This window comes from Calliphora vicina, chromosome 2 (assembly GCF_958450345.1).
Source record: "Calliphora vicina chromosome 2, idCalVici1.1, whole genome shotgun sequence".
Classification (NCBI taxonomy): Eukaryota; Metazoa; Arthropoda; class Insecta; order Diptera; family Calliphoridae; genus Calliphora; species Calliphora vicina.
Genome location: NC_088781.1, coordinates 96,722,475 through 96,746,001, shown reverse-complemented (window position 1 = coordinate 96,746,001; position 23,527 = coordinate 96,722,475). Strand labels below are relative to the sequence as shown.

The 23,527-nt window shown below is 28.3% G+C and overlaps 2 protein-coding genes and 1 pseudogene across 2 annotated transcripts; 2 read left to right on the top strand and 1 right to left on the bottom strand.

Annotated features, from left to right (window-relative positions):
• Nucleotides 1-2,913: 2,913 nt before the first annotated feature.
• Spn27A (Serpin 27A) lies at nt 2,914-4,470 on the bottom strand. The gene has a single exon (XM_065499349.1). It carries the CDS (start codon nt 4,408-4,410, stop codon nt 3,043-3,045), a length of 1,368 nt encoding a protein of 455 aa, XP_065355421.1. The 5' UTR covers nt 4,411-4,470; the 3' UTR covers nt 2,914-3,042.
• A 5,959-nt stretch (nt 4,471-10,429) lies between these two features.
• LOC135950012 (uncharacterized) lies at nt 10,430-11,581 on the top strand. Its single transcript, XM_065499497.1, has 2 exons — nt 10,430-10,632; nt 10,764-11,581. The coding sequence occupies exons 1-2, from the start codon at nt 10,468-10,470 to the stop codon at nt 10,980-10,982; spliced, it is 384 nt and encodes a 127-aa protein (XP_065355569.1). The 5' UTR covers nt 10,430-10,467; the 3' UTR covers nt 10,983-11,581.
• Nucleotides 11,582-21,550: 9,969 nt separating this feature from the next.
• On the top strand, nt 21,551-22,835 carry LOC135950733 (putative nuclease HARBI1; annotated as a pseudogene).
• Nucleotides 22,836-23,527: the final 692 nt, after the last annotated feature.

The window sequence follows — 23,527 nt, the reverse complement described above, 5'->3', positions numbered from 1 at the left end:
TACGTCATACTATGACCTTTTGAAATGGGATAAAAATATTACTGAAGCGCCTATATTAAAATCTGAAGATGAAAAAAATCTTCTGTTTATTGAAGAAGGAAAAAACGGAGGAATTGAGCTATTTCAGCTCCTGTCATACTCAAGCGGTAAAGATAGCAGTCAAAGCAACATCAACTTTGTGCAACAAAACAACAAGAGAAAGATTCATCAAAGCACATATAAGTAGAATCAAGAAAATCAATACCAAAATTTGATAGCAAAATAATTTTGTCGCTGAACACTTCATTATTATTTTGATTATCCCTTCTTTCACTTCTGTAAACATTTTTGTAATACTTTTTTTCTCTAAATATTTAATATGTAATTACCAGGGAAACCGGAAATATGCTCTAAAAAAAAGTGTTTTAAGCGCTTTAAATATGCAGTAAAAACTTTAAAATATGCTCTTAAAATTTAAAAAATATGCTCTTAAAAAAACAAACTTTTACATAATTTTTAACCAAAAAATATACTTTTATTTAAAAAAATCAATACAATTCATTTCTAAAAAGGTAAAGTAATATAAAATAAACAAAAATAACATGAACTAAAAGAACTTCGAGAGGTATTTTTTGATGATATTTTATATAAATATAAAGTCACTTCTTCAATTAAGGTTATTATTGCAATAAATTACAAAATATTGACTTAAATTTTCAAATAAAAATCGTTATTTATTGGATCTGAAATCATTTTTATAGATAGAAAATGTTCTTTCGACATCAACTGATGTTATAGGAGCAAATTTAAAAAAAAATTGATATTTAGATGGCGCTATTATTAAAATAGTGCTTATTTTATATTAAAACAGGTAAGAGAGCTATATTCGGCTATGCCGAATCTTATACCCTTCACCAAATTGTACTTCAAAATAAAAAATTTAAATATTTTTAGGTTAACAACATTTTATTCATGTTTTGGAAAAAAAATTTCGAATTGTTTGTTTTTTAAATTAAATTTTTTTTTTTTTAATTTTAAAAAAAAATTTTTTTGGTGATAAGCCATCTATTTTTCCATTTTGAATTTTAAACAAAGGAAGTAAAAACCTGTAACACAACAGCGAAAAATAAGTAAGACAAAATTTGTTTTTGATAAAGTCAAAATATGCTATTAAACAGTAAAATATGCTCTAAAAATGCAAAAATATGACATAAATATGCTCTTAAAACAAATATATGCAAAAGTATGCATTTAAGGGTAAAGTATGCAAAAATATGCACTAACAAATCGATGCCAAAATTCTTAAATAGTTCTGAAACGTGTAAATATATTATCCATGTGCTCATTAGACTCACAAGAAAAAACATGCATTTGCATATTTTGGTTTCCCTGGTAATTACAATTGATTTCTATTTTTTACAAATAAATACAGCTATCTGGAATAAAGTTGCATATCATGCTCTATTGCCTTTTTTAATTACATTTTTTAAAAATTCAACATGAAACCAAACCGGAGGCAGAAAATAATTTCCGATTGCAGCCAAACTTGGTGACATGAAAATATTTATAATTTGGCACATTTTTGTCACAGTGCCCATAAATAAACTTTAAAAAAAAAATTTCTTCATACACGGTCACCCTAATGTACATATATGCAATATTTTTTTTAAATTTAATAATTATTTATTTCTAGTAAATGAAGTTAGTTCAAAATCAACAGTTTTTTAACAAATTGTTGACATTTAAATTTGGACATTTGGCAACACTAGTTTGTAATCTAACTTAGCTTTTAAAGATAGACAGACATTAATGTTACGAGTATTAGATTTGGTTTTATTTTATGAAAACGTACCTTAACCCTTAAATGCATGATTTTTACTTTTATTTTTCTATAAAGTATCAAATATTTATTTGATTTTTATTTATTATAATTTTTTTTAGCTTTAGTTTGATTTAGAATTTCTTTAGCTTTTGTACTCCATTTGATTTTTCGGAATTAGAATCTGAATTAGTATCAAGCTTATATTCGTCTAAAATTAAGTGGAATTGGAATGTAGACAATTAGCAACAATATGCAGTTAAAAGATTTACTAAAACTAAACCAAAAATTACTTTTATAATTCAAAACAAATAAGAAAATATGGTCGTCCAAGCCCGTCAATATAATACCCTAAACTGAGTATATGAGCTATGACTTTTAAGATATTTGTGCTCGTTAAAGTGATTTTAGAATTGGCCTTGACTTATTGTGGACCGATTGTCATGAAATTAATTTGCATAATTTCAGTATATCATGATTCCACCAAAGAACACAAATATTTAACAATATTAAAATTTAAGGTAGAGTACATTTCCAAAAGAGCATCTTAAAATAATAGATCCCGAAGCCAATAATCCAATTGTCCATGAGCCATCTCAAATTGGTTTTAATGAATTTTTGAAAAAACTTGAATTTTTACAACTTTATAAAAAAAAAATTATAAAAAATCTAAAATTGTACATGGGTTTCTATAGTGTAATTCCTCATTTTTTCCTATTAAAACTGGATTGTCATTGAGAGGGCTAGATGAAATATTTGACAGATTTCAACCTGTTTTAATAGTCTTCGTCTGTAGGTCGAAAAAAGGCATTTGTGAAATTTTATTGAAATATCTTCAAAATTTCTACTAATATTTTTGGGCGTTACAAACATCCGCACAAATTCAATCTCTCCACTTTAAGGGTGTAGGGTATAAAAATCATTCATTTTGTTCAAAACATTTAAAATAATACATTATTTAGTGACATAAACAATTATCGTTTGAATTTCTTGATTTCACAATTGAAATACACAAAAACACTTAAAGCTCATTCTTATGTAAACACAAAAATAACACACTAAAAGAAATGAATAAATGTATTTAATGGAAACAGAAAAAAAAACAAAAATCCCCATTTGTTTTTCTTAGAAATATCTCTTAAATTAAAGTATCTTCATTTTTATTGATTCGAATATACAGCATACATATAATAAATACACATAGTAGTTATTTGCATACACAAAGAAAAAACTTGTTTTTACAATTATAGAACAGGTTCTAATACTTTTCCTGCAAATATAATACTTCCAGTGGCTTCCTCTTCGATGAAAAAGATGAATGGGCGATTTACAGTGAACTCTTCGATAACTGGATTTCCACCAAATTTATTGCCAATTTCAAAGACAGTGGAGGCAAATGCTTCAGTGCCCTTTTCATTCACATCGATGCCGGCTTTTTGAATAACATTTGATACCTTTAATTTTCCAGCCACCTCAGCACCTCTATCTAACCCTGGCAAAGATGCATCATCAGTGAAAATGTCATTTATGCCCAGGGAGGAAAGTGTGTTTTTGAGATTCTTATCAAATTCAAATTTAAATTTCGGCAAAGTAACTTTTAACTTGGTCTCCTCCATCATAAATTGCATTCGTTTGACTTGATCATTTTGCAGTACTTGTGTCAGTTCCTCGACTCCACCTTTAGTTTTAGGCAACAATATGAACATGGAGAATTTTTTACCTTTGTACGGTAGTCTCAGGATTTTGGTATTCATTGAACTGTGGTCATAATAGTAAAAGTACTCGGTTTGTTCCATATATTGAACGCGAGATTGGGTTTCAGGTGTCTTGAAGAAAACTCCCTCATAGGTTGCGTTAAATTGGCGACGCCACAGCCCGTTAAAATAGATGGCATTTGTTAATAAGAGTACGCTATTCTGTACATTTTCTTTAGTTACAAGATTTTGCAAACGGCCACGGGTGACATTTTTGCACCAGGTATTGATGTGATCTGCCGATGCTTGAGCATCTTTAAAGTTTAAACGCTCGATATCTGTATCGTAAAACGTTGCCAGCATTGCTGCGTATCTCTGTTTAGGTTCAATGAACTCATCGGTGAACATTTTTGTTTCCAAATTTAAAGTAGTATATGGGTTTTCCTTCTTCAATGATGTCAGCATCTTTTTATAGAAACCACGTAAATTATCTGGTGATTTGATCACTTCCAGTGTTTTTATCAACTCCCTTTGTGTTTGTGTATTATTGCCTGCTGCTTCAGCCAATAGTGCCAGAAGTAGTTTTACGGAAAAAGGAGATATAATAACGTTTGTGTTCTCTTCTTCAAGTACATCTCTTAGCAATTCCCATGAAAAGTGATCGTGAGAATCACTGCTAAATGGCACGTAGTCGTCCATGTCGTCGTAGGCATAAAAACCGGTGTCAAATGTTTGGGGAATAACATTAAAAATTCCCGTTGGAGTAATCGCATTTGATGCTGCTGCTAACATCGATGTTGATGGAGAATGTGCTGGCAGTGGTCCAGGCATATTTGTTAATTTTGTTTCAGCTTTAACATATATTGTAAAATAATTTAATATTAAACAAAATATTATTAAATTTTTTTTGTTTATCATCTTTTATTTTCTTTCGTTGTTGACGTTATTTTTAAGTTTTAATAATATATACGTTCTTTCCAAACGAGCGATATTACACTAATTTGTTTGTATAACAATTGTTTCTCTAGCTCAGATTTGAATTTGTTCGTACTTTTCTTCTTCGATCTTCTACGTTTAACGTTCAATCTTTAAATGATTTGAAATTTTGTAATGATTTTGCATTTAAAACCAGTTTTTTTTTGCAAAACTTATATGTGTTTATTATAGATATTCTCCGAGTGTATGAATATTCATAAAATTATATTTGTGTTTGTGAGGTCCCGCTATTTCCCTGAGAGCATCAGAATAAGTATTAAAAATAAACCTGAAATTCCACAGTTCTACATATGTTCTTTTTATGTACATTCTATCAATCTTCTCTTTATGAAGAGTATTCAATATGTAGTATGTATGTAGTTTTTAGTACGTACCCATACATTTTGTTTTTGTCAAACACTCTGGACCACAGCGATGTTCAAGAAAGCTTAAAATATTTACATTAGTACACATTTTTTTTTTTTTGCTATTTCTTTTTGTTGTGTGAAATTTTAATGTTTGATTCCAATCAAGTGTATGTAGTATATACGATGGTGCTTAGAAAAATATTTAATAACAAAATTCTTAAATTGATTATTAAACAAGTGGATAAAGTGATTTAAATTAACATTTGGTTTAGCGCTTTAATTCAAAACCTTTTAACTTTGTTGATTAAACAAAGAATTTAATTTTTTTTTATTAATATTAATATTAGTGTTTAATGAAAATGATACTTTGTTTTTGTAAATTATTCCGTTAAAAGAAGAAATACATATTTTACATTTAATTTTAAACGTAATCGGTTAGAAACATTTCTTCGATATTTGTTCTACTTTGTATAACAAAATAAGTTATTTTGTTCTAAATATATCCCAATAAGCATTTTTACTGGAATTCAATTGCATGACTATAATTCAAGGCTTGAGAATTATAGTAAAGCAATTGAATTACAGTTGTATTACACTTTATTTCAATAGCATTCTCCAGTAAAAAGGAAACATAAATTCGTGCCATATGTTTTTTGTTTGAAAAATATTTAATTTTTAAAGTTTAAAACATAATTACATTTGAACTGTAGTCAAATTCCAACAAAATGTTGAAGTGCTTGAATTTTTGGGGGTTTGGTACTTACTGGTATTAGTTTTGGATCCCGTGGATCCACGCGCCTTCTAAGCAGCAGTAAAGAAATTTTGACGGCTTAAAAATAGATTACATGTAACTCACCGATATTTAAAATTAGTTCACCATTTATACAACTTTTAATTCTAAGATATACCTAATGTTAAGATAAACAAAAACATATTTAATCCATATTTTATTGGAAGCATCCGTCCAATAACAATATAAGGAGGAGCGGTGACGAAAAAAATGTGCGTTTCTTTAGATTTATAACTTTTTTACACACTAGCAAAATTGAAAAAGTGCAAAAAAGTTTATTTTTTAATTTTTCAATGGCTATGTTGCACAATTATGCAAATTATTGGACAAGCAAGGTTGTGTCGCGATATATTCAGCCTATTTATGAATAAAAAATCCGCGATTGTTTTTTGAGTTGGAAAATTTATAACACGTTAGTGCCCATCTGTAGAAATTCATGGTGACATAGAAAGTATTTTTTACAAAAATCCACATTTAAAAACTTTGTAATTGGTTTTTGAACTAAACTAAACGAACTTATTCTCTTTCTGATCCATATATACTAGTTTGTCCCAAAAAAAATTTTCTGTTGGGGCTCAAGCATATTTTGAAAGCTTGTAGGGTAAAGTATTTTTGAGGATTTTTTTTTTCAGATTTTTTGGAAGACGTTAGAGGTCGCTCAAGTCGAGTTTTCCAAAAATCGGGTTTGTCGGCCTTTTTTGGAGTTTTCTTCATAACTTTTTCAAAACCCACGATTTTCTTTACTTTTGAGGAAAAATTTTAAAAGAAGAATGTCCAAGCTTTATTTTTGTGAGCAAAAACTATTAGTTTTTGAAATGAATTGACTCATTAAGGTGCCCTACATTACAATTTTTTGTAATTTTTCCATAAATTTTGTTAATAACGCTTTATAACTTTTAAAACTTTTATGAAAATGAAAAAAAAAAACTATCAACGCAGTTTGAAAGATCATTTAATTCTTAATCATTTACGGACAACAAGTTTCTTTTAACAGTTTGCTTTTAAAATCTACCAACATTTTTAAGTGATTTGTACTCGTTAAAATGATTTTCGGAAGCGGGCTTTGTATGGGAGCTATGACTAATTATGGACCGATCGTTATACAATTTGATGACATTGCGCGAGTTTATCTTATATTAAACTTATTTGTGCTCAATTTAGTTTAGATATCTATATAACTAAGATATCGTATGGGGGCTAGTAGAAATATTGGACCGATTCCATCCAAATTCAATAGACTTCGTCCATGTGGCAATAGAAAAGCTTGTACATAATTTTATCTTTGAAATTGCGACCTGTAGTTTGATTACACTATGGTTGTGTAGGGTATAAAAATCATTTTGTGTACATAAAAAATTTCGTAATCTTTATTTAACTCAGGAACGGCAAAAGCAAATTCAAAAATTGTTGTCCCAAAAACCAGGACAACCTCGATTTTTGAACTATTTTTGATCTGGATTACTAAGTCATTAATATAGACACGACGTATTTAAGACCATAGTAAGTAGGACCAAAATCGGAAGAAATATTGTTTAACCCGATTTTTTTTCTTACCAAAAGTTTTTTTTCGCTAAATATTAAAAAAAAAATAATTGAAAAAACAATAAAAAATTTAAATTTAAAAAAACTATTCGAATTTTTTTTTCCAAAAAATGAAAAAGAAAACAACTTTAGAAAAGAAATAAATTTTGTTTACCTAAAAATATTTAAAATTTTTATTTTGAAGTATAATTTAGTGAAGGGTATATAAAAGATTCGACACAGCCGAATTTAGCTTTCTTACTTGATAATTTTATAAAAGTTTTACCTCTAATAATTTTAAAATTTTTTTATGAATAAGACTTTATTAAATTAAAAAAAAATAAGATATGCAATAAAAATGTTAAAATATGTAAATCATATTCAAATACTAAAACTTTTTGCTCAAATCAAGATTTGCACTAATATTTTGCAGTAGATATAAAACCTACTACTTCAAAGTGTATGGGGAAATATGACCAAAAACTTTGATTTAAATCATATCGAATTGTTAAGCAAAACGATCTATTATGAAGCGCGATATTACTTTTAATTAGATTAAATATGTCTTACCCCCATTTTCTCAATATCTGGTTAACGTTTTTCGTAACGATAAACCTTCAATTAACATTTTTTTTGTATGAGAACTGTCAGTTTATCGTCACGATAAAAAATAACCAAAGATTGAGAAAATGGGGTTTAAAGTTTTAACAATAACAAATTGTCCATGTAATTACGTACAAAAAACCGGCAAATTAAAAAAAATGGTTTCCGAAAAAGTGTGTTTTTGAAAAAAACCGGTTTTGATTATTGTCTATTTTTCCATCTGGTGCATAAAATGGAAATAAAAAATGGAACCGAAAACTTATTATTATGCTTTTACAGTATATAAAATATTCTCAAAAAGTATACCAGCAAGCAAAGAAAGTAAACAAGTTAGAAACCTTTTTTATTTTTTGACCAAAAATTAAAAAGTTCTTAATTATAAAAAGTGGATAACAGATACAAAAATACCGGCATGTCGAATTATTCGATAATATAAAATATTCGAAACCGGTCGGTTTTTCAACAAAGAACCGGTTACCTGGTTGCGGGGTTTGAATACTCTAACGTACACATAGGGTTGCCAGACGGCCTGGAATGGTCTGGATTGTCCAGTTTTTTTGTGTCTTGTCCAGTTTCCAGCTAAAACACAATTTGTCCAGTTAAAAAATAATTTCTTTCATTTTGCAAAATATTTTGTTTTATTAATTGTACAGAAAAAATTTGTACAGTTATACAATTGTGACTGCAAATGTATAGTCAGTTTTATTTGTTCCTTAAAGTGATTAGTACCTAGCGAACAACCGACCGATTGATATATCCTTGGTCATTAGTAAAGAGGTAAAAATACCTCTTCAAAACGCTTGTCGAAAAGTCACATCGGAATTTGTTATGATGAAGAATATATGGATGAAGGTTTGTCAGAGGCATATTTGTATTTTATGTATAACGTAATGCATGAATTTAGCCATACAAAGGGTGAATTCCAAAATGTATGCATGCAATGCTGTCATATCTTTATCAAGACAACGCATGCAAACGCGTAGTTAAAATTTAAAAAAAAAACTTATCATACTGCCTGTTTTTACTTTTTCATACATTTTGCGATATGAAACATTATCAAAGTTTACACGGTTGCGTTAAGAATCGCTCGACTTTTTAAGGTTGCATTGCATACATACATTTTGAAATTCACCCAAAGTGATTCCTTTACTATTATAGAACTGTACAGTGAGTAATCTTTTGAATTGCCTTAAAAATCGGTTAAAATATGGAAGCAAAGCTGTAACTATTTTAAAAAAGATTTCATCTCTCGAAACAAAACCTTTACAATTAGAAGCAAATCAATTTTGAAAAAATGATATTACGTACTTAGAGCAATAATATGATTTCGGAGACGAATCACTTTACAACAAAATTTAATTTTTAAATTTTAAACAATCCCTTTTATCGTGGGATAACTTATCAAAGCTTCCAAAGTTTTAGAAATATCAAATATAATTGACGACATGTTGCTTTTGCCACAAGATATTCCATGCATTTTTTTTGAATTTTTAACACTGCGATCTTTGATATTTTTTACATTACTCCGAAAATTTACCTTTAACCTTTTGGAAGTAAACTATTTTATATAAACAATTTTAATCCTCTAATGCTTAAGCATGCCTCAAGGTACTCATCGCAAAATGCCAATAAATGCAAATATAACTGATAATCCATTTCAAAAACTTTGAAAGCTTTTTAAAATAATTTATGTGCGTTTTTTAGCAACAATTTTAACAAATTTTTAAATTTTCAAATCGCGATATTTTTGAAGTGGAAAGCGTTTCCGATGATTGATTTGATGAATCATTTGGAACCGTAATATGTGTGGTAATTTTGATTAAAATCGAAGATGTCAAATCCAAAAATAGCAGTTTTCTGTCCGTTTTGTGATATTGAAACAAAATTTTAAAATTTGGTTTACAATAAAACTAGAAATATATTCTATAAAAAAGTACACTTTTCTTTTATTATATGCGTCTTACGTTATTTTGAATTAATGTTTTCTAAAACCAAAATAACGTATCATCAATATAAATTTGTATGAAATAATAAAATCTTAAATAAAAAAGGAGTTTTTAAAGATACTTATTTAAATTTAAAAAAAATGCACTTATTAAATTTTCATAGAGATGGCCTAAAAAAATTCTATTGCTACAAATTTATTAAAAAATATAAGTATACTACCTAAAATAAGGTAAAATATTATTTATTAATTAATTAGTCAAAGCGTTAACGTTATTTTGTTTAAGAAAATCATGCACTTGATGATACGTTGTTTGAATTTTGGTTATTTTTTAAAGTAAAAGTTTAAAATTGTTTACACATATGTAATATAATGTAGCAAATCGTAATCGATAATAAAATCAACTTCGAATTGATGATAGTTTAGGACTGAATTTAACGTTTCTTTATTTTTTGTTATTTTTTTATTTATTTTTGTAAAAAAAACTTAACTTAAATTTAATTTTTTTAAACTATAAGTGCATTTTTAAAATGTCCAGTTATTTTTTAAAAATCCAGATAAATTTTTCTTATGTCCAGTTATTTGACTTTTGTTATCTGGCAACCCTACGTACACACGTTGTTTAAACTTAAATTTCTACATTTGTTTATTAATATGGCAACCACGTGTTATGAAAAAAATAGCGTACTGGAGAGGTGAACATATGTTTTTGACAAACAAAATCAACTGATAGTTATTCAACATTTGTATTGTGTAAATTGTAAAATTGTACCATGCAAATACGACGTCCTCGCGGTATAACAGTGCCTCAGTTAATGGTAATTACTGGATTAGGAGTTTTGGGCGGTGTTTATATTTGGCAACCACTCATTGTTAAGTGGAAAAAGGAAAACAGTGACAAAAAGGAGCCAACTACGGGAACAATTACTGCCGGCCCAGCCACAGAAACTTCAGCAAAGTCAGTTCTCTTAAATACTTGTGATTTTATTTTGAATAATAGTTGTGCTAACATAATAATGGATATCTATTCTAATTGTATTTTAATTTTTGTTCATTTATTTATTTGCAGATGAGTTTAATTAAAAATTTGAAACAATTTACCACCTCAACAACTGGTCTTATGGCCATTGGAATTTTTTCGACATTGATTATTAGTGTTAGTTACCGTGTATTTATGAAACCTGAATTTGATAGGCGACGTCGCCAAGATGCCGAGGCAATGGCCGATTATATTTTCCAACATGAACTACAACAAAGCAAATCATCCAGTGAACATCAAAGCTTTTAAATCAAAGACTTTGTCCATTTAATTATAAAATATATAAGATAAATTCTTTTCCCAAGGAATTTGCTCAACGTTTGTTGAAGTATTTTTCATATTTAAATTTTTTTCCAACAATCACTGTCGTTCTATTGAAATTGTTCTTAAATTTCTTTTTCATAATTTTTATTTTTTTAACAAAGCCAGCCATTACAAAAGAAATAAAACTATTTAAATATTAAAAATAATTATAAACATAGCAAAAATAATAATAGAAGAAATCATAACTTTTTTGTATTAGTGAAATTTTTAAGAAATGAATAACAAAACGAAATTTTTAATTTCAATTTAATTGTTAACATACTTTGTAAAACGATTAAAGTCTATCAAAAATATTGATTTGATTATATAATTTTATTGAAAATGATTCTATTTGATATTTCTCTTGCATTATTTTTCTTCTTTTTTGTAAAATACAAAAGAGCCAATGAACATAGCTTTTCTTTATTATTTTTATACTTGTTTACTAATTTAGATATTAATTTAATGTTAAAAAATGAATAAAAATGTATTATTGAATTTTGGTTTGAAATAAAATTTTTGCAAAAGGAATTAAATGAGTAGTAGCAGTTTGTTGTTTTTCTTTTTATGTATTTTGTTGTTTTGCCAGAAAGTTTACAGTGTCGGACAAAAGTCGTAGCCAAATGACTATCGATGACTAAATGGCTGAATAGCTGAACCTTGTCCGGGTTGCAGGTCATAAGTAATTATTTTGTATTTTAAAGATATGTACTTTATCGGTGTCTGATTTCAAAGTTCTAATTTTCCTGATTTAAAATCATATACATACTTATTCTTTTTTTATATACGAGATTTATGAGGTAAGTAAAAAAATGTTGATCATCCATGTTGAATAAAATATGAATTGTTTTATTTTTTCCTAGCAGAAATAAATCCCAGGGGCTAATTCTTGCATTCGTATACGAGCAAATACTTATTCGAACTTTATCTTTATGTATATTGAATAAAACACATATTATTAGAAAATAAAAGTTTTGAGAGCGCTGTGGCATTTTTTGAACTCAACACTACTAAATAAATACACATTTAACTGACTAAACTAAATATTTAAGAAATGCTTCTTCATATTTTGCAAATATGTAGTTTTATTATTTTGGCTTAACATAAGTAGTTTTTTCGTTATTATTTTAATTATTTTGTTCTTAAAAATAGTTATGTATTCAGAAATATCGTAGCCTACCAAAATACGACAAATATCGGAACAAACCAACCAAACTACCAAAAGTCAATTTGTTAACTTCAAACTACCAATTTTGGTCCAATTGGACCAAAGCGGCAACGCTGGTAGAAACTGAAAAAGAATTAAAAGAGGTCCATATAGAGATGAAAAGAGAAGTAAAAAGTCAGAAAGAGTAAAGGAGTAAAAGAAATATGGAGCAGGTGTTCAGAAGAGACTGAAATAAGGAGAGTAGTGTGCACCAGTCATTTGACGGATACTAGTTCACCCCGTCGAAATTCATGTGTCTGTCGTGAGTAGCCAATTGCTATTTCTAATAAATCTCCATGTCCAAGAGTTCAGAAAGACTATTTTAAAGGAACGATATCCCAGAAACCTGATGCGTAGATCTCCTATAGCCGGGCAGTGACAAAAATGAAAAATGGTCCCATCAAACTCGCATCACAAAAATGGCTGATGCATTTTCTGCGCATCAGCATCAGCTGATTTGCATCAGCATCACAAACTAATCAGATGCGCATCAAATGCAGCGCAGTGATGCATTTCCGAAAAGGCCCCAAATGTTTACATGGCTCCAAAAAATAATTGCTCAATAATTAATTTAGTCTTTTCGTTAGTTTTTTAACTAGAATTTAAGCATTTTGTAAATTCTATTTGTATTATTTTATTTACTATGCAGTATAGTTTATTATTATGTACTTACAAATTTTAAGAGATTTTTAAAATTCCAAACTTTAAAGCAAAAACCAAATATGCGTAAAATTTTTGCTCCAAAAATTGAGTGCTCACTTGTTTTTTTGTTATTAATTGAGAAAATAACGGCACTTTTGCAAAAACAAAACAAAGTAAATTGGGATAATAAACGTTTTAAAGACTATTAATAACATTTTGGTGACATGCGTGGTTATAAAAGTAACATTAAAAAAAGTAATTGTGGACATGCCTCCTAAACGAAAAGAAACTACCGAGGCGGAAAGACAAATCATAATTAATCTGGGTGAATCTCAAAAATCAATCAGGCAAATTGGAGAAATAGTTAAAAGACCTTATTCCACCGTTAAAAAGATTATTGACAAATATAAAAATACCAAAAAGTTAACAAACGAGCCAAGATCTGGACGACCACCTGTGTTATCTGAAGCCCAAAAACGCTTTATATGTAGTTCGGGAAATCAAAAAAGATCCAAAATTACCAGCTACAAAACTTACAAAAGACTTTAACATAAAGTTTTGTTACAATATTTGTGTTAATACAGTTCGTAATGTGCTGTATAAAGCTGGTTTCCATGGCCGAGTTGCGAGAAAAAAGCCGTATATAAGCAAAGTCAATAAGAAGAAACGTCTTGACTATGCTAAATCCCATAAAGATAAGCCAATGGAATATTGGAATCGCGTAATTTTTACAGACGAAAGTAAATTTAATTTGTATGGTAATGATGGAAAATGCAAGGTATGGAGGAAGCCCAACCAAGAATTAAATGACGCGAATCTACATATGTCCCACATTTAAACATGGGGGTGGCTCAGTCTTAGTATGGGGGTGTATGAGTGCTGGTGGTGTTGGAAATTTACAAATAATAGATGGCATTGTGGACCACAAAAAATATATCCGCCAAATTATATTTTTACCCAGGACAACGATCCCAAACATACCGCCAACAATACTAAGCTGTGGCTGTTGTACAACGTTCCAACATGGATGGAAACACCTCCTCAATCTCCTGATATAAACCCAATCGAAAATCTCTGGGAACACTTGGATAGAAAAATTAGGGAAAGGCAAATTAGGAACAAAAATGATTTAATACAGGCTTTGCAAGAAGAATGGGCAAATATATCATCGGAGGTGACCCAAAATTTGGTCAATTCTATTCCAAGAAGACCAGAAGCCATAATTAAAAATAAGGGAGGTCAAACAAAATATTGTTTCAAGTGACTTTTTTTAATTAATCATAAGTGTACGTGGAAATTAAGTTTTATTTTTGTTATTTGTATTTTTTGTAATAAATAATGAATATAAAAATAAATTTTATTTTTAAAATACTTATTTTTTATTAATAAAAATATGCATTAACAAAATCAAAATAGCTGTGAGCACTCAGTTTTTGGAGTGACTGTACTTATATGTTAAAAATGATATAACAATAAACTTATTTTATTTATTTTTAATTCAGTAATAAAAAGCCAATTTGGGCAAAATATTATTATTTATTAAATTTATTATAAATCTAATATTAAAGAATGAGCACTAGCTACACTGGCTATCGGCTCTTGGTAAACTAATTGGCCAAAATAATATTACAATTGTAATTATTGTAATACAATAAACCTAAGGTTTAAATATTCAATAAATTTCATGTTATAATACTATCAAATAGCCTATTAATTTTACTAGATTTTAAATAGATTTCCCATACAAAACAAAATTTAGTTTTTAATGTAATTTTGCCAAAATTTTATTAGATTTTAAAAATTAACGATAAATTTCAAAATACAGTATTATTTTTTTCAGTTAAATGCATACATATGTATGTATTAAGTAAAAATTACTTTTTTGTATAAACCAAAAAATATTGAAATAAATATAAATTAAAATCAAATTAAGTTTATACACAACTAGCATATTACCCTTTACTTCGTTAGCATATACATATTTCGATATTAAAATAAAAGTATATCAATGTACAATTAAAAAATGTGTTATTTATGTAGCATGAAACATTTTAACTTACCAAATTATTTGATTAGCAAATAACTTTTGTCCGTTTTAAAAAACAAACATTTAGAAATTTAATAGTTATTTAATTTTATTTGACCTTTGACAAATATTTTGAAATAACAAAAACAACAATTTTTTCCTGAAGATGCTACACATTGATGTAGCGAAATATTGAAATAAAAATTAAATATTTTTATAAAAAAGACCTTAAGCATAAATAATTATTATATTAAAAAAAAAAAAATTTAGAAATTTAGCTAATTTTTTTTTTTTTTTTTAAGAGAAAAAATATTAATTACTAAATAAATTTTTTACGTGAAAATAGATTTTTTTTTGTTTAAAAAAAACCATGAAAAATCGAAAAAGGCGGAAATTCTTCAGATTTATTTCTTTATCGCAAAGCCATAGGAACAAAATGATATATCGATCATAAAAATCGATGGATTCTTTTCGAATTTATTCACAATTAAGTGAATTTGCGTTTTTTCAGATGTTGTTCTCAGGGTTTAATATTCAGCACCAAAATAAATAGTCTCATGTAACGACTGAACTGAAACAAGTTTAATGTGTCGATTAGACCCCTTTCACACTAGGCAATTTAGTTGCGCAAGTCTCTTGTGTTTGTAGATGCCAGAGGTAATGTCGGGTTAAGGAGAAGAAAAGTTTACATGCTGTTTTGTTGTTGGGCAAGAGACTTGCGCAACTAAACTGACTAGTGTGAAACGGGTCTTATGGATGGCAACCGAACTTCAGTTGCGTTGCCAGAAGGCAATTACAAATTTCTGGTTACCATTTGGCAACAGAAAATGATGCTGCCAGTTGCCATCTGTAATACCATTTTGGCAACTGACAACGCAACTGAAGTTCGGTTGCCATCCTTAATCGACCCATAAGTCTTCAATTTCAACAATTTGCTTACTGAAAACAGTTGACTGTGCACACACATTACAACAGCAAGTAGCAATCGATTTTGTGTTTTTCCAGCAGCCAAACGAATCAGCAGCCGCCATGTTTCAGTTTTCAACTCTACCGAACTGATTACACGACTTCAGCAGCAAAAACATTTCTGTGTGTGCTGCTTACGCATTGTCAGTTTCGAGTTTTGTTTTTCGTACTTCGCAGCGTAACAAAAACTGCAAGCTCGACTGGCTAGTTTGGCTTTATGAAGCTAGGTTGAATCGTATGATTTTTTGGTTTTTGTGTTTACATTAAAGGCCTGCACAAGACAACATTTTGTAGAAAAATGTCTTACTTCAAAATTTGATGCTTTGTTTCGTTGTGTCGACGCGCACATCATGTTGTTCAATGTCATCGCGCCGCAAAAACCATGTTGTACCATGTCTTCGCGCCGCGAAAACCGTGTTGTGCCATGTCATGTCTATAACTATTGATGATGCTGTTGTTATGTGTGGTAGCTTGAGTTGAATTGATGTTAACAAGTGTCGCATTGTTAGGCAGAATAAAATTGCATAGCAGAATGAAATTGTACACAACTGCTGAACTGTGAAAATCTGAGAACTATTATTATTTAGCATTATATATTTTTTTTAAATATTTAGAGCAAATAATATAAGGATTTTTAAAAAATATAAATAATAAAGTGTAACACAGGAAAAAGAAATTCATAATTGGAATGAATTTTTTAATAAATATTATTAATCGAACATGAATTTTTTCCAAACTTTTTTCATTCAGAATAAGAACATCTTCATAAATATTATAAAATTGTACATGAAGGAAATTTTTGCTTATTTTACACAAATTTGTTGCTATTTTATAATAAATTGCATTATGTAGTTCAAATATTTTTGTATAATATCCCAATATTGGCCAATATTTCTAAATGTATCGAAAAGTCTGAAACGTAAATAATATAATTAAATTTCAAAAATGCAGTAAATTTAGCCCATATTTTCTCATTATATACATATGTAGCTGAAAATCATAAAAAAATTAAATATTTTCCAAGACAAATTTCAAACATTTTTGAATAACATAAAAATATACTAGAAAATTTAAATAATTTGGTTCAAGCCTCCTAGATTTTATTTGAAAACAAAAAATAGGAAAAAAAAATTCTGTGAAGTTACGCAATAAATTCCCTACACTTTTTCTTCAAATCGTTGGGCAGTTGCATTTGTTCCATTGGAACATTTTCGTAGATTTATATTTTTGTAGCAATTATGCCTCGAAAGATTCAGAGATACTTCATTAAATTTAAACACGTTTTTACAACGAGTATAATAAACACGTTTTTCTTTAATATCATTAAATATATTATAAACTTCACCGTTAAGGATTTATACATTAATTTAATTTTCTTTAATTAAACACCGTCTAATAGGCCAATTGGTTTTTTTCATGGAGTTTTATTTTATTTAGCAATGTAATTATTAAATGTACCGTTAATAATATTCGAGCGGTTGTACCTAAGTCAGGTAGTATTTAAAATATGTATGTAAAAACATTAAATTTTTAATTCCATGAAAATTATTGGCATTTTATGGCTTATATTCCACGCATTCCTTTTTAAGTAATAATATAGCAGGTAATATTACTAAATATTGTAAAATTTTCCAAAACAACATTGAAAAACCCATTGGTGTACTTTCGTATTTTTATTTTGACCTACTATTTAATATAAACATAAATTTCAGTTGTATTTTTATAGTAATTTTTTTCTTATTGCACACAGTAAATACTACAAATGAATTGAAGTCATCTCATACAAAAAATGCCTCATACATGCTTTAAATGTCTTGAAATTATTTTCCATGTCATCCATGCATTTTTTTTAATGTTGTGTGTGTTATGATTAGTGTTTATAAACCGGTTAACCGGTTAACCGAAAAACCGGTTTTTCTTCGAAATCTCGGTTTTTTGCGAACCGGTTAATTTAAAATGTTGATTTTCGGTTAACCGGTTTATCCGGTTTTTATCACTCGGTTAACCGGTTTTTAAAATTTGGGACTAAAATTAATAAATCTCATTTTTTTGTGCATTTTTAATATTCATTGTATACACATTATTGGTCTGATTTGAAACCTAAACTGCTGATTTATAATACAAACCTCTTTAGATTAATATTTTTAAGAATTACAATGAATCTAAATAAGAAAACACGATGAGTTTACTTAAAAACTATTTCAGAATAAATAACAAATAATAGTGGAACTATTAAAAATTTAAATTAAATTTCGCATAATTCTATAAGTTTAGGCTAAAACTTACTAATGATTCATTAAAAACTTAGTGATGATTTTACCAAATGTTAAATTGAATTCGATGTACATAAATTCTTTCAATAATTTTGACTTCATTAGTGTGTTTTTTTTCTTAAAATTTAAATATGATAATGGAGTTTTATTAATTATTTGGTATGACAAATAATTACAGCTAAAGGCCCAACTATAATATGCATACACTAGTTTAAGTCAGCTTAAGCAACGGTTCGAATACATATAAAACGTATCTGACAAACTATAATGTACTTAAGAGAGTTTCGTCAAATTTTATTTGCTTAAGCATAGAGCGAAGCTGGTCGCACATTCCGTAAGTTTGTTTATTGTATACAAGGGAAATAAAGAAAAAATGAAAAGCATGAAGAAAATTAATTTATTTTCATAAAATAATAAGAAATACGTATTTTTTAATTACGTGTTGCACATAAATGTGCAAATGGGGCTAAATTGTTTTGAATGCACATAAGTACATTATGGCCACCTAAAAGTTTCTTCGGATTTTCTTAAGCATTTGACAGTCTTTTCGTTCGGTTTTGACATTAACTTAAGCTAGCTTATGCATATTATAGTTGGGCTTTAAGAAGAAGTGCGTTTGCATCTTATAGGTCCTTTTTTGGGACTTGTAACATTTTCTGTTTCATATCAGAAAATAGAGGTGATAATAAATTTCAAAATTATCAAATATTTAATTAAAAAATTGATTTACATTTTTTGGTTGAAATAATAACTGAGATAATAATTTTGAAATTTTTACAAAATAAAATGCACTTAGCACTTTTGTATATTTATAGTTTTATAATATTATCCATTCCTGACTACTAAAAACTACAAATTTTAAAGCTTTATATACTTTATTGGACATTTTATGATTTTTACACATATATGACGGTTAACCGGTTTAACCGGTTTTTTCAATGTCGGTTAACCGAAAAACCGGTTTTTTAAAAAAGGCCAATTTTCGGTTAACCGACAAACCGGTTTTTTAAAAAGTCGGTTTTTTATAAACACTAGTTATGATGTTGTTAAAATGATGCTGCATTTGTTTTTTGTTTTGATATACATTGCCTTTGCGTGTTGCTGTTAAGTAGGTAAAAGAACATAACATGACATGACAAAAGCATCATGTGGCAATTGTCTTCATGTTAAACAATGCAGCTTGTGCAGGTCTTTAGTTTACATATCACAGAGGAAATTTAAATGTTATTATTGTTAATAGAAATAAATAGGAAATTCTTATATTTATTATATCTTAATTAAAAATACTTCTTATTAAAAAATAAATTTAATAAAATTATTAATTAATAAATTTATAATAAAAAATTATTGATATTTTTTATTATATTTTATATTGAATAATGATCACTTGCTTTATGATTTTTGGAATATATTTATTAATAAAATGAAATGCTTTATTTTCATTAAAAACTTAAATATCATTTACATATTTAGTACATAGATACCAGTATGGTGGAATAAAAAAATTTCTTAAATTTACATTAAAGTGAAAAATAATTTGCGAATTTCGATCGACCACCGAATTATTCTTGGGATTGCAAAAACATGTTCTAAAAAATATAAAGCCGCAATGTCTTTTTTGGAGGGGAAAATGTGTATTTCCGTTTTAGCAAACATTTCTTCATTAAATAAGTATGTTTTTATTTTAATGTAAAGTAATCGTAATGTAAACGCAATTTTCGTTCCAAAGAAATATAAAACACCAAACTCAATAAAATAAATTGTAAAGTTATTATATATTCCCTAGACCACTTAAATAATAAAGGTAGGAACAAATTAACTTATTTTGAGAAATATTGTGGAACCGGTTAACCGTTTTTTTTTCTATTTTAAAAACCTAACACTTTCAAATATATACATATTTTATATTTTCAATAATTCGACAGACGAACAAATAAAAACTTTTTCTAACCTTTGTTTACTCTTTAACAATATTTCCTTATTTTCGTATCAATAAACTTTAGCGATGTGTACATTGGGTTCAAATGGTATCAAAGTGGCGTTTATTGAAATTTAGAAATAAAGTTTTTATAATAAATTTATAGGGTATATGGTAAAAGTAGATAAATTCTGCATGCCTAGCTGTAAAAATCAATCAACTAAGTTGTTTACTTTCTTTACAGTGAATAATTTTTTTTACCATAGTGGTGTAGGTAACGCCGAAAAATATTGGTCTAACACCCACCTTAAAGTATACCGATCGACTTAGAATCACTTTTGGAGTCGATTAAACGATGTCCGTCCGGTTGGCTGGCTGTCCATGTAAACCTTGTGCGCAGAGTACAGTCGCAATTTTTAAGATATTTCGATCAAATTTGGTACATATTATTTTTTCAGCCCAAGGACCAAGCCTATTGAAACTGGCTGAAATCGGTCCATTATTTCACCTAGCCCTCATACAAATGTCCTTCCGAAATTGGACTTTATCGGTCATAAATGTTTAATTTATAAATGTATCTCCACAAATTGCGCTCCAAATAAGTTTTATATATACTAAATTCATGTCACCAAATTTTGCATGGACATTTTTCTTTTAAAATGTGTCCTCAAAACTCTGTTACTTGTTTTGATTAAAGGCGGATGCATTTAAAATATTATTTCTTTTGGTGATATAGAGGTACAGGTTTTACCCGTTTTTGCCCCATTTGTCTCCTTTAACGACCGAATTTCCAAAAATCCCTTCTTAGTGGATCTACTTTCCGTAGACCCCAAATAACTTACATACACGATTTATACATCAATATCTACGGAATTCTTCCGGCTCGCTTGCTATTTAAAATTGAGAAAATCGGTACACAAATGGCTGAGATATAACGAAAAAACCAGGGGCCGAATTACCGCATTCGTGACCGAGTAGACTTTCGTATCGAATAAAATTTCGTCACGTATCGAATGAATGGATTACTGCATTCGATAGCTGACGTATCGAATTTTTTACAAAATGTAGCAGATTTTTTTTACATTGTATCGACGTATCGAATTTTTTACAAAATGTAGCAGATTTTTTTTACATTGTAATAGAATCAAAACATATGTTTTGCCAAAAATGTCATATTATTATTGGAAAACAAACATTGTGAAAGAAAATTAAATTCTTCGCGACTTTTTGTGAAATAAAATATTTTATTGTAAAAAACAATGGCTACATTTCTTTTGACGACGATTAAAATACAGTACGTATTAGAAAATAAATGAGGGATAAAAGTGACCCAATGTCATTGCCGGCAAATGCGTAAGTAAATTGCATCATTCAGTTGTATTTTTATAAAATTAGTTATCTTATTTTAGTTTTATGAAGCGCTTTAGGCTTTCAAAAGAGGCCTATAATTTTCTTCTTTGCGAGCTAAGTTTCAAAGGACATATGTCTACCGCACTACCGCCAAAGCTGCAACTGGCTGTAGCGCTATCTCTTCTAGCTAGTGGAGGTTTCCAACATACCGTTGGAAATGACTACTTAATGGGGATGTCCCAAATCGCAGTTTCCAAAACAGTGAACGAAATTATAAATGAAATTGAAGACAAAATATGTCCAAAGTTCATAAAATAATATTTAAGTAAGAATTTTAAAATCTTTTTCACATACCGTTTTTCATCTGTTAGTGATCGGATGTGTAGATGGTACTCATTTTGGATTGCAAAAACCATCGGATAATGAACATATGTTCTTTAATAGAAAAGGATACCATAGCCTCAACTCAATGATAGTAAGTAGAGTTTATAAATGTAATTATTTAAGAATGTTTAATATAGTTTATACATTAGGGTAGGTCAATTCCTAAGAAATTTACCAAAAGAAAGTATGGGTCTAAAATTAAAACCTAACTACCGCCGAGAGACATAAAGATTTAAGATTTGTTTTTAAAAATTTCTTTACTGTGTATTTTGAAGACTCTCAGCGGGAGCTAGGTTTTGATTTTATACCCATAGTTTCTTGGGGAAATTTTCTTAGTATTTTTTGTAAATTACGGTTTTGTCCAAAAATATTTACCCACCCTATTATACATACATACATATTTTAATTTTTCAGATATGTGATCACGAGTATAGAATTTTATCAATTAATTCTAAATATGGAGGGGCATCACACGACTCCTTTGTTTGGAAGCATTCCGATGAAAGACGTTTATTGGAGTAACTATATAATACTAATAAACTAAAAAATGCTTGGCTTTTAGGTAAAATATTAATAAAGTCTCGGCATTTGCACAAAGTCATAAAATTATTTACATACAAATTAATATGTTTATAAAAACTTTATTTTTGCAGGCGACTCTGGATATCCTATTGAGCCCTGGTTGATTACACCTTATAGAAATCCCGAAGAGGGCTCTGCGGAATCACATTTTAATGATATACATTCGAAAGGTCGATGTATTATTGAAAGAACAATTGGAATCCTTAAAGCTAGATGGAAAATCCTAAGCAATGACAAAAGAAGTCGTTATACCCCGCAAAAGATAGCTAAATTTGGAAATGTTTGTGCTGCATTGCACAACTTATGCATTAATTTTAAAGTCCCATCATATACACAAAATATTTCTCACTCTTACATCTCAACTATAAGCCCTATCATGGGAAGTGAGACGCAACTTACACGAATAGGACAAAAAATAAGAGACGAAATAAAATTATCACTGAGAAGATAAAATTTGAAAGAAATAAATTTTAAAATTTTAAGTAATTTTTATTACATTAAAAAAATTATAAATTAATTAAATAAATTGACTATTTATTGAAAATAATCAATAACTAAAAATAACATTTCAATTAATTTTTATGTAATAAAATAATTGAATTATTTAAATATAAAATAAAAAATCACATTTTAATTCATTTGTACTTTTGTGGTAATATAGATTATCATTAAAATTTTGTAGGAAAAGATAGATTATGGTCTTTTTTGTTTAAGCATCTCTAGTTCGAGTGTTTTTATTTTAAGATCTACTTGCTTAATTGCCATATTGGTTCTGTGCTCTTCCTCTTTAATATTTAGAGAACTTTCTTTAATTAAGAGCAAACGATTTAATTTTAGATTTTCTTCGTGTTTATATTCCTCCATCTTTTTAGTGTGTGAGGTTAGAAGTGTTAATACACGATCAGTCTTGGAGAGTAGCTCACGTTGGCAGTCTTCCGTATTTTCCACATGTGACGACACAATAGATAGTTTTGCGCCTTTTTCTTTTTTTTGATATGACCTTGGCTTTTCCTTCTCCACATATTCATTTATAACATCTTCATCCTCTAAAATTGAATGAATACTTTCGTTCATCAATGCATTTAACTCATATGTATTGGTTGCCTTTGATGAACCACAAGAATTTATCGTTGAAAGTCCTTC

Bases quoted from the DNA above. Each gene is read 5' to 3' on its own strand.
- Spn27A (XM_065499349.1), bottom strand. From the start codon at position 4,410: ATGATAAACAAAAAAAATTTAATAATATTTTGTTTAATATTAAATTAT.
- LOC135950012 (XM_065499497.1), top strand. From the start codon at position 10,468: ATGCAAATACGACGTCCTCGCGGTATAACAGTGCCTCAGTTAATGGTA. The intron at 10,633-10,763 runs GCCACAGAAACT...ATTTATTTGCAG, and splicing joins GAACAATTACTGCCGGCCCA to ATGAGTTTAATTAAAAATTT.